This window comes from Chanodichthys erythropterus, chromosome 18, assembly GCF_024489055.1.
Source record: "Chanodichthys erythropterus isolate Z2021 chromosome 18, ASM2448905v1, whole genome shotgun sequence".
NCBI classification, from domain to species: Eukaryota; Metazoa; Chordata; class Actinopteri; order Cypriniformes; family Xenocyprididae; genus Chanodichthys; species Chanodichthys erythropterus.
In genome coordinates, this window is record NC_090238.1 from 37,077,360 (window position 1) to 37,089,644 (window position 12,285).

Sequence of the window (12,285 nt, forward strand, 5' to 3'; positions counted from 1 at the left end):
GCTGCGTAACACAAGAATGAACCTCATTGGTTCTTGCTGAAGTTCAAACGTGCTGCGTAACACAAGAATGAACCTCATTGGTTCTTGCTGAAGCTCAAACGTGCTGCGTAACACGAGAAAGAACCTCATTGGTTCTTGCTGAAGCTCAAACGTGCTGCGTAACACGAGAAAGAAACTCATTGGTTCTTGTGAAGTTCAAACGTGCTGCGTAACACGAGAAAGAAACTCATTGGTTCTTGTGAAGTTCAAACGTGCCGCGTAACACGAGAATGAACCTCATTGGTTCTTGCTGAAGCTCAAACGTGCTGCGTAACACGAGAAAGAACCTCATTGGTTCTTGCTGAAGCTCAAACGTGCTGCGTAACACGAGAAAGAAACTCATTGGTTCTTGTGAAGTTCAAACGTGCCGCGTAACTAGAGAAAGAACCTCATTGGTTCTTGTGAAGCTCAAACGTGCCGCGTAACTAGAGAATGAACCTCATCGGTTCTTGCTGAAGCTCAAACGTGCTGCATAACACGAGAATGAACCTCATTGGTTCTTGCAGAAGCTCAAACGTGCTGCGTAACACGAGAAAGAAACTCATTGGTTCTTGTGAAGTTCAAACGTGCTGCGTAACACGAGAATGAACCTCATTGGTTCTTGCTGAAGCTCAAACGTGTTGTGTAACACGAGAATGAACCTCATTGGTTCTTGCGGAAGTTCAAACGTGCTGCGTAACACGAGAATGAACCTCATTGGTTCTTGCTGAAGCTCAAACGTGCTGCGTAACACGAGAATGAACCTCATTGGTTCTTGCGGAAGCTCAAACGTGCTGCGTAACAAGAATAAACCTCATTGGTTCTTGCGGAAGCTCAAACGTGCTGCGTAACACGAGAATGAACCTCATTGGTTCTTGCGGAAGCTCAAACGTGCTGCGTAACACGAGAATGAACCTCATTGGTTCTTGCGGAAGCTCAAACGTGCTGCGTAACACAAGAATGAACCTCATTGGTTCTTGCTGAAGCTCAAACGTGCTGCGTAACACGAGAATGAACCTCATTGGTTCTTGCGGAAGTTCAAACGTGCTGCGTAACACGATAATGAACCTCATTGGTTCTTGTGAAGCTCAAACGTGCTGCGTAACACGAGAATGAACCTCATTGGTTCTTGTGAAGTTCAAACGTGCTGCGTAACACGAGAATGAACCTCATTGGTTCTTGCGGAAGTTCAAACGTGCTGCGTAACACGAGAATGAACCTCATTGGTTCTTGAGGAAGCTCAAACATGCTGCGTAACACGAGAATGAACCTCATTGGTTCTTGCTGAAGCTCAAACGTGCTGCGTAACACGAGAATGAACCTCATTGGTTCTTGAGGAAGCTCAAACATGCTGCGTAACACGAGAATGAACCTCATTGGTTCTTGCTGAAGCTTAAACGTTCTGCGTAACATGAGAATGAACCTCATTGGTTCTTGAGGAAGTTCAAACGTGCTGCGTAACACGAGAATGAACCTCATTGGTTCTTGTGAAGTTCAAACATGCTGCGTAACACGAGAATGAACCTCATTGGTTCTTGTGAAGTTCAAACGTGCTGCGTAACACGAGAATGAACCTCATTGGTTCTTGCGGAAGTTCAAACGTGCTGCGTAACACAAGAATGAACCTCATTGGTTCTTGTGAAGTTCAAACGTGCTGCGTAACACGAGAATGAACCTCATTGGTTCTTGCGGAAGCTCAAACGTGCTGCGTAACACAAGAATGAACCTCATTGGTTCTTGTGAAGTTCAAACGTGCTGCGTAACACGAGAATGAACCTCATTGGTTCTTGCGGAAGTTCAAACGTGCTGCGTAACATGAGAATGAACCTCATTGGTTCTTGTTGAAGCTCAAACGTGCTGCGTAACACAAGAATGAACCTCATTGGTTGTTGCTGAAGCTCAAACGTGCTGCGTAACACGAGAATGAACCTCATTGGTTCTTGAGGAAGCTCAAACGTGCTGCGTAACACGAGAATGAACCTCATTGGTTCTTGCGGAAGCTCAAACGTGCTGCGTAACACGAGAATGAACCTCATTGGTTCTTGCGGAAGCTCAAACGTGCTGCGTAACACAAGAATGAACCTCATTGGTTCTTGCTGAAGCTCAAACGTGCTGCGTAACACAAGAATGAACCTCATTGGTTCTTGCTGAAGCTCAAACGTGCTGCGTAACACAAGAATGAACCTCATTGGTTCTTGCGGAAGCTCAAACGTGCTGCGTAACATGAGAATGAACCTCATTGGTTCTTGCTGAAGCTCAAACGTGCTGCGTAACACAAGAATGAACCTCATTGGTTCTTGCTGAAGCTCAAACGTGCTGCGTAACACGAGAAAGAACCTCATTGGTTCTTGCTGAAGCTCAAACGTGCTGCGTAACACGAGAAAGAAACTCATTGGTTCTTGTGAAGTTCAAACGTGCTGCGTAACACGAGAATGAACCTCATTGGTTCTTGCTGAAGCTCAAACGTGCTGCGTAACACGAGAAAGAACCTCATTGGTTCTTGCTGAAGCTCAAACGTGCTGCGTAACACGAGAAAGAAACTCATTGGTTCTTGTGAAGTTCAAACGTGCCGCGTAACTAGAGAAAGAACCTCATTGGTTCTTGTGAAGCTCAAACGTGCCGCGTAACACGAGAATGAACCTCATTGGTTCTTGCGGAAGCTCAAACGTGCTGCATAACACGAGAATGAACCTCATTGGTTCTTGCAGAAGCTCAAACGTGCTGCGTAACACGAGAAAGAAACTCATTGGTTCTTGTGAAGTTCAAACGTGCTGCGTAACACGAGAATGAACCTCATTGGTTCTTGCTGAAGCTCAAACGTGTTGTGTAACACGAGAATTAACCTCATTGGTTCTTGCTGAAGCTCAAACGTGTTGTGTAACACGAGAATTAACCTCATTGGTTCTTGCTGAAGCTCAAACGTGATGCGTAACACGAGAATGAACCTCATTGGTTCTTGCTGAAGCTCAAACGTGCTGCGTAACACGAGAATGAACCTCATTGGTTCTTGCAGAAGCTCAAACGTGCTGCGTAACACGAGAATGAACCTCATTGGTTCTTGCAGAAGCTTAAACGTGCTGCGTAACACGAGAATGAACCTCATTGGTTCTTGTGAAGCTCAAACGCGCCGCATAACACGAGAATGAACCTCATTGGTTCTTGCTGAAGCTCAAACGTGTTGTGTAACACGAGAATGAACCTCATTGGTTCTTGTGAAGCTCAAAAGTGCTGCGTAACACGAGAATGAACCTCATTGGTTCTTGTGAAGCTCAAAAGTGCTGCGTAACACGAGAATGAACCTCATTGGTTCTTGTGAAGCTCAAAAGTGCTGCGTAACACGAGAATGAACCTCATTGGTTCTTGTGAAGCTCAAACCTGCTGCGTAACACGAGAATGAACCTCATTGGTTCAGATTTCATCAAAAAGATCTTCATTTGTGTTCCGAAGACCAATGAAAGTCATACAGGTTTGGAACGGCATGAGGGGTGATTGGGACACTTTTCAAACTGACCAGCTCAGCTTTGCTAGAGAACATTGGTCCACTAGCTAGAGCAGCTCTAACCACCATAAACCAGCACTGAACCAACACAGAATTCATGCTGGATTTTTCAGCAGGGGCATGATAAAGAAACCTCACAAGATGGATCATATCAACTCTTTTTTCAATTCTCTTGAGGTTTCTTTATAAACAAAGCCTCAGTTTTCTCTCACTCATGGACAGATTATTTTACAGATTTGTTGTCCCTTGAAAACCAAAGCACTCACTGAAGAGCTTTATGTATTTATGGAAACAGAAATCTCTCTCTTGAACCAAGGAACCGTTTACTGACGCCGTACAGTAGATCACGCCGCTCATGGGGATTAATACTCGCTCCGTCAACACTTGCTACATTATGCTTTTTATGTGGGGGAACATTCAGATATCAGCAGTTCTACAGATATATGCCAACAGCGGCCCGCTATAAAAATGCCCTCATGAAAGTAAAGCCTTCCTGCTCCGGATCCCATGAGGTGAATTATGGCAATCAGAAATCCAAAAAAGCGTCACGGCCCCACCGTATATTTCAGCACAACTGCCTCCGTTTCCATCAGCAGTGACACAACATGAACTTCATCTCAACCCTCCCGGAGACCTTTCGCTCGGCCCCACAAATCAAAGCGCACCAGCGGCAACAAGGTGCCATTGAGCGCGAGCGCTGGTGTTTGGATAAAACCCCAGCTCAGTTTTCATACACTGACCAAAAACAACACTCACAGGACTAATTCCATTTTGCACTCTCATTTTTTTCCCAAAGGATGGCCAATTTCGAATCCCCTGATTTAGCATTCTCCTCAAAAGAGGGTTATGGGGAGGACAGTGGCCTGGCGGTGTACGTAACTCAGGCCATAGATGCCACAGTCAAATGGGATGACATCGCCTGGCTGAAGAGACTGACCTCCCTGCCGGTGGTGGTCAAAGGGGTTTTGACAGGTGGGTGATCCTCTTATGTTTTGTGTCATCTGTGGTTGTGTCCAGTTGTCCAAGCTGTCCAGTTGGTCAGTGACAGAAAACTGGAATAAGACAAGCTTCCAGTGCGCCATATCATAACATCTAAACATCTGAAACAAAGTGAAGTGAGCTTTAGAGACAACCAAACAAAGATTGTGGCAAAGTTTATTTAAAAAAAAAATAAATAAATAAAGTAATATAATAAATAAAATAAAATAAATATACTGTAAAAAATAAATAAGTTAAAATAACAAATATTACATTAAATTAAATAAATTAAAAAAATAAAATAATAAACAAAACAAATAAAATAAAATAAAATAAAGAAATAAAATGAAATGAAAGTAATATAACAAACATAATAAAATAAAACAAATATACTGTAAAAATAAAATAACAAATATTAAATTAAATTAAAACAAATATAAAATAAAAAACAAAACAAAATAAATACAAATAAAATAATAAAGTAAAAAATAAAATAATATACAATAAATACAATAAAATAAATAAAAAATATACTGTAAAATATAATAAATTACATTAAATTAAAAAAAATATAAAATAAATACAATAAAATAAATAAAACTATTATAATAAAATAAGAATAAAATAACAACAAATATACTGTAAAAATATTGTTGTTAAACAGTTTTTCTATTCAAGAAACTCTCCTTTTCAATAACCAGCTTGAGTTGTAAAATAAATATTCAATAAAACTAATATAATAAATAGAATAAAATAAAACAATAGATATACTTGTCACGGCTACACAACCTGCACCTTCAGACACGGACACTTACGCCACGCCCACTCGTTCACAATCACCGGAATACTGAACACCTGTGCATCATCACCAGAGCCACATATAAGCACACCAGTCCCATTCACTCATTGTCTGGTCTTGCACCGATCCCTACACGGCACTCGACCTCGTCTTACCTGAACATTGTACCTACTGTTGTCTTCATCGTCTTCATCTCCAGTCCTGAGTCCTCCGTCATCATCTGTGTCACCATCGTCATCTGCCAAGGAAAGTTTACATTGTTATACCATTCACCAGTTCTACGTGTCAAGATTCTTTACCTGTGTCTTCACCTGTGTCTGAAACCTCTGTTAATAAACACTGTTGCACTTACTTCATCTGTGTCCTCGTCTGTGTCTGACAATACTGTAAAAAAATAACAAATATTACATTCAATTAAAGCAGATATATAAAAAACAAAAATAAAATACTAATATAATATAATAAAATAAAGCAACAAATATACAGTAAAAAATTAAACAAACTAAAATAACATTAAATTAATGAAAACAAATAAAATAAAAATAATATAATAAATATATTAAAACAAAAATATAATAAAACAACAAATATACTGTAAAAAAAAACCTCAAGTTGGTTCTTTGGAGATTGTTGCATTATAAGTTTTTAAGATCAATTTATTAATTTATGGATCTTTAATACACAAGTAAAGAAGTTTTCTAAACAACTACTGAATAAAAGTTCTGACTTTCCAGTTCTAACTGGAACCTTTATAGTGAAGAGTGTGGAATGTTCACCGTCACTGATACAGAACAACCTATTTGCATAATATAATCAAAACAAAGCAGACGTTGACCCCGTCTGTCAGCGAGGGGCCGCTAATTAAAGATAATGTGTCATTTATCTCCCGGGAGGAAAAAGCAGTCAGAGCTTGAGCGGTGAGGTTATCTCGGAAACGTCTAGAAGCTTTACTGCTGTTATTGTGTCTTCAGATAAACTTTTATCTTCTCTCTGGCTTTGGAAACGGCACATTCTGTAAATTAAAGAGCACACACACACAAAAAAGGATAGACCAAAGGATATAAATGTATTCCCTGACAAACTTGGAAAAGTATGCCAAGGGGGGGGGGGGGGAAGTAATTGGGGAACACCATTAGTTATTTTAGCTCATGTGTGGAACATAATTTTCCTTGAAAAGTGCATCCTTTCCTCTTGGCCTCGGCTTCAAGGAAAATGCTATTTAATCATTTTCGGGACTTTTCCAAACAGAACAGACTTAAATTACAGTACATGCAAAGCAACATTTTCACATTTTCTGAAGATGCAGATGAAAGTTGGTGTCTAATAAATTAATAAATGCATTTATGAGACGCCATTATGCATTTTCGTTTACATGTTCACCTTTCTTTAGTGTGTAATGTTGCTGTTTGAGAATGAAAAAGCTAGGCAAAGTCCCTCCAAAGTCCCTGAAACTCCTCCATTGTAGTCTTGAGTTTTCTTCCAGGAATGAATACATCAAAATATTTCTCATTTTAATAATTCATACGCAGAATAAAGGGGCGGAGTTAGTAGTGTGTTGAAACTGGCGGTTATAATAAGAGGCGGGACATTTCTAAAACACGCTCCAAGAGTTTGACCAATCACAACACACTGCTCCAGCCGACCAATCAGAGCACATTGTGCTTTTTAGAAGGAGGGGCTTCAGAGACAGGAACTAAACAGAGCGTTACTGACAGACTGGGAAGAGAGGAGCTGCAACAATGGAGAATATGAGAAAAATAATGAACATTAATGCATGAAATCCTGTTCTAGTAGAGCCCAAAAAACAAAATCAAGATATAAGTCTTCTTTAAATGCAATAAAGATTTTGGCTCCAAATTGCAGCTCTCTTGTAGAATGAGAAAACACAAAACTGCTTTAGAAGAACCACAGTAATTCATGTTCTTCTCATGGTGAATCTTGCCGTTTTAGCTGAAGATGCCAAAGAAGCTCTGAAGTATGGCGTGGATGGAATACTTGTGTCAAACCACGGAGCAAGACAACTCGATGGTGTTCCAGCCACCGTAAGTGTCTACTGAAGAAATGAGACCTCCAACCCACAAGTCCTCTTTGCAAACTGTCCTCTGTGGCCTTTAAATTGCATCTTTGATAGTGTGAAATACAGTCACTGGTTTACCAAAGTCAACGCCAAACAATGGTTTGGATGCAAACTCAAGTTTTATGGTCTGCAAAACTGGAGAACATCAAATGAGCGTGAAGAACGTGCTGAATATAGACACAGAGGTGGTGTATCTGCTCCTGGTCTTCCAACACTTACATTTATGATCTATAATTAGTGCTGAGATGATCTACTGAAGCTCCTTCTAGAACTTTCTGTGATATGACATACTGTAAGACGAGAACTAAAGTACTGTAGAACTAAGAATGAAAGCGCAACCTTTGATCAATAACATACAGTAATGTGCTGGTGTATGTCAGTGCAGATTGACGCTTTGCCTGAGGTTGTGGAGGCTGTTGAAGGAAAGGTGGAGGTCTTCATGGATGGAGGGATCCGCAAGGGCACGGATGTGCTGAAGGCTCTGGCGCTGGGAGCAAAGGCTGTTTTTGTAGGGAGACCCGTCCTGTGGGCGCTTGCCTGTGAGGTAAAACAGTGTTTATGGAATTACTGGACATGCACATTAGTTTCTAATGTCTAACAAGACATCAATCGTTCTGTTTGCAGGGTGACAAAGGAGTCGCTAATGTTCTCCAGTTACTGCGAGAGGAACTTCACCTTGCTTTGGCGCTTACAGGTAGTTTGGTTTGAGCATTAGTTTGTGCATGGGTGATTAACATAAAAAATAAATACAAAAAAAAATAAAATAAAATACAAAAAAATAATAAAATAAAATAACAAAATTAATAAAACAAAAAATAAATAAATAATAATAAAATTAAATAAATTAAAAAATGTAAAAAATAATAATAAAATAAATAATTAAAATAAAAAATTAAATTAAATTAAATATATGAAAAATAATAATAAAATAAAAAAACAAATAAAATAAAAAAATTAAAAATGTAAAAAAATGAAAAAATAATAAAATAAATAAAATAAAAAATAAAATAAAATTAGATAAAACAAAGTAAATTACAATAAGTACTGCACTACATAAAAACTACATAATATATATATATATATATATGTAGTCAAACCTAAATGTATTCAGACACCTTGACCATTTCATTCATTAATACAGATTATTCACTACAATTTAAAAAAAAAATGGTAATAAAATATGACAAGATCTTGATAATCAAGATCAAGATAATCTTAATTATGTCAAGATAACATTTAAGCAAAACAGGTCAGGTCAAAGTGTCCGAATAATTTTTGGTTCGAAATATTTATCAATTTTACTGGTAGTCCACTGTATGAATATTTTTTAGGTATAATAAATTATTATTCATATAAGTTATTCTTTATATATAACCAGTGCCGCTGCTAGCCATATTGGTGCCCTAAGCATAATTCCTTTATGATGCCCCCCACCCCGACCCCGAGAAAAAAAAAAAAAAAAGTTTGTTTTTATTACCAAACATAACTCAATACCAATAACACACAATAGCAGCATCACAGTATAAAACTTAAGAACACTAAAAAGAGAAAGTAAAATCTTCACAGCTTTGCTGACTTTGTAAACAGTAAACAGAATAGCAAAATAAAAAAATTAGCAAAATAATCCAGACTTTTTTTTTTTTTTTTTGCAAATTCAATGTCACTTTGAATAAATTCAATTAAATAATCATCAATAAGTACAAACAAGAATAGTCAGTCTTAGAGTCTTTAGAGGACTAAAAGTCACAACTTTACTTTACTTTCTAGACTAGACTAGAGCAATTATTAAATATCTTTCTTGTTCCCCTTTTTTTGTTACATATACATGGCTAAAATGTGCCTAATATTTCTATAGGCTAATGAAATAATACCGGCATTTAAAAAAAAAATTCATTGGGCTATTTTTAGTGCCCCCTCAGCACTTGGTGCCCTACGCACAGTGCGTGATGCGCGTGGTGGGAGCGGCGGCGCTGTATATAACTCATATATTCTCTCTATTTATATATATATATATATATATATATATATATATATATATATAGTTACATACATTCAGATTAATCTGTGTGATGTGATATTGTTTTTGCAGGATGTTGCTCACTGAAGGAAGTCAATAGATCCCTTTTGAGAAGATCTGAACTCATTTCAAGGATCTAATGAGCAGAACTATTGCATGCTGGGGGATTTCATGTGTGCCAGTGACTGGACCGACTTGTGTAATTCAAATGAACCCAGAGGATTTGGGCACGACAGATTTAGCATCATGAATAAAACATTTGTGTAAGTCATTTGTGTAAAGTTTTGAATAAATGCATCAAAAGCATGTGGTTTGTACAACCCTACCATGCCTGACAGCAGTAATCCTTCCTGTTTACTCGAGGCATGCAATGTTTAGTAACCCAAACCAGTTTTGTGACTCTTCCAGTCTGCACAGGGACTGTTTTCTTCACTGTACAGACACTGGGAACAAAATGAAGAGGATATATAAAGGAATATTTAACTAAAAAAACAGGGGTTTTCTAGTTACAGTAAAACTAAAACCATAAAAAAGTGTTACTTGAAATAAAAAATAACTTGCCAAGGAAACATTTCTCATTTTCATTTAGTTTAACTTGTACTAAAAAAATACCTAAAACTAAAACTCAGAAACCCTTGTTATCAGCGCCACCGGTGGCCGTTAAGTGAACTGCAGCCAGCAACTTACAGCTCGCGCTTGTACTCGTGCACACGTAACAACAAAATGAACGTGATTCACAAAAAGAAAAACATCCCGACACCATCCATGCTGCTAAAAACAACGTTTAGATGAATATGTTAATAATATGTCCTGTTTGCTTTTCTCTCGATAACAAAATAGCAGCGGTGAGTAAGCAGCAGTTCAGAAAGCATTAGCGATGTGTTTGCACGAGCTCTGCGACTCACCGGCATCATGTCGACAGATGAGGTAATTAAAATTACAGTGTTATGATAGTTTGATTATAAAGTATATTTGAGACTACAAACTACATAGATCTGGCTATGTGGGACTAGTCTGAATCAATCCCTTTACTTTGCATATTTTCCTGGCAAAAACATCCCGAGTCCTTCACATCAAAATCAGTCTCATTTCGAAGGCTGCGTCCTCCCAAGGTCGCATTTGTAGGTTGTCATCAAGGATGTCTTATTTAAGAAGAGTAACCATGATAAAATTGACTGTTATTCCTCGTGAATTGTAAAATACTGTATTGTATTTCTTAATTTGCAATCTAACGGTTACTTCGGTGATGTATGCGGCCTCCGGATGTTGCAGCCTTCGAAATGAGACTGTTCACAAGCTGTTCACACGTTGGTAATAAAAAAAGCAATTAATGCATGATAATATAGCCCATTTAACTAATGCAAGTGATACACCACTAAAAAGAACAACAATGATTATTATTATGTCTTTTTCATGCTTTATGTTAATGCTATTTCTTGCATGCACAAGAAATCAAAACTGATATCACCACACTGTGCTTGTCATTTACATTCCTCTCTTTCATTACAGTAATAGTCAGAACAGGTTCCCTGCTGTACGTCACTGCAGCAGCTTTCTCATGAATATGCATAAACTCCCTCGACGGGGCCCGAAAGGCAAACAGGTTTGTGAGAGGTTCAGAAAGGTCACACACAAGGCATGGGATTTCTTTACTAGCTCTTTCCATGGCTGAACCACAGGACCTGAATGAAGCCATTATATGCATTGACTCTCCACAGGAAAACAAACTTTGTCAGGGCTCTGTTCATTAGCACCTAACACTTTGTTTGGACCGCCTACTTGTGCAGGGGCCAGAAAGGGGAAGTGAACTCCTGCTGAAATCAAACAAAACCTACAGTTTATGAGATTTTAAGAGGTTTTGCATTGTTTGCATGCAACCTGGATACTTAGATGATAAATATAGCGGGCCCCAATTTCATCATGTATTTGCATTAGATAAAAATGTATACATAAAAACAAGGTGTAATGCATTACTATGTAATTAATTACTTTTCCCTTGAAAAGGTTAAGTAAAGAATTACTCTTAATTTGTCTGTAATTTAATTACAGTTACTTCTGATGTAATTGCAATAAATACTGTATAAATACTGACTACTGAACAGTTCTGTATAAAACAATGATGGATTTAACGTCAAAATTTAATGTCTAATGTTAAAATGCATGTAATCTTCCACTTTAAGTACGTTGGTCAGTTCAAGAATAATTACCCAACTTACCCAACACTGAAAACAAGCTGCATATGCATACAAATGATGCATGTTTTGCCTTTTGCTTTAATGCATTGACATCTAAAGCAATGAAATTTGTGACAAGTGTGACTGAAGCATCCAAATATGTTATTATTGCCCAGCTAAGAAGGAACGTTCTCAGAACTTGACTAACATTCTGGAAAGCTTCTCTCACAGTTATGAACAAAATGTAACATTAAATGCACAGTATGTGCTTTTTTGCCACTAGAGGATGCTTATTCAAAACAAAGCATAGCCTGATGATGCCTTGATTTTTTGCGGAATCATGTTGTCTTCACATCTGCAGCCGGTGGAAAAGAATCCCACAGGATTCAGGCAGATATCATATTCATGGATGAGGTAATGTATTAAAGATTTATTAACATTACTGTAGTATGAAGCAGGGTGGGGCTGAAAGCCGTTGGAGCGGAACGAGGCCGCTGGAGCGATTGCTAATGAGAGATGAGCGTGACACACTATGCTTTCATTATGCCACAGTCGCCGTTTCCGCTTCTTCCAATCAAGCGTATGTGTGGTAAAGAACCTTGCCAGAATGTTAGTCAAAGTTTGGGGAACATTCCTTCTTAGCTGAGCATTAATAGCATGCTTCAGTCACACTTAAAAATGTGTACTTGTTTCAGAGAACATTCAAAAGTAACGTTCCCATAA

General features: G+C 38.1%; 1 protein-coding gene across 6 annotated transcripts in view; it reads left to right on the forward strand.

Moving 5' to 3' along the window:
• hao1 (hydroxyacid oxidase (glycolate oxidase) 1) overlaps positions 1-12,285 on the forward strand; it is a 39,546-nt gene that overhangs the window by 8,018 nt on the left and 19,243 nt on the right. Inside the window, exons 4-10 of one of the 6 annotated variants that reach the window (XR_010892550.1) lie at positions 4,314-4,489; positions 7,245-7,336; positions 7,757-7,915; positions 7,996-8,065; positions 9,461-9,651; positions 10,229-10,315; positions 10,898-10,991. Coding sequence is in view for 2 of the 6 variants with exons in the window: in XM_067368263.1 (XP_067224364.1) it covers positions 4,314-4,489; positions 7,245-7,336; positions 7,757-7,915; positions 7,996-8,065; positions 9,461-9,528 (565 nt within the window). In the remaining 4 variants the exon portion in view is untranslated. Of the gene's footprint in view, positions 1-4,313; positions 4,490-7,244; positions 7,337-7,751; positions 7,916-7,995; positions 8,066-9,460; positions 10,141-10,228; positions 10,316-10,897; positions 10,992-12,285 lie in introns of those variants that run through there. The other 5 variants (XR_010892551.1, XR_010892552.1, XM_067368263.1 and 2 more) reach the window with 5 other exon arrangements.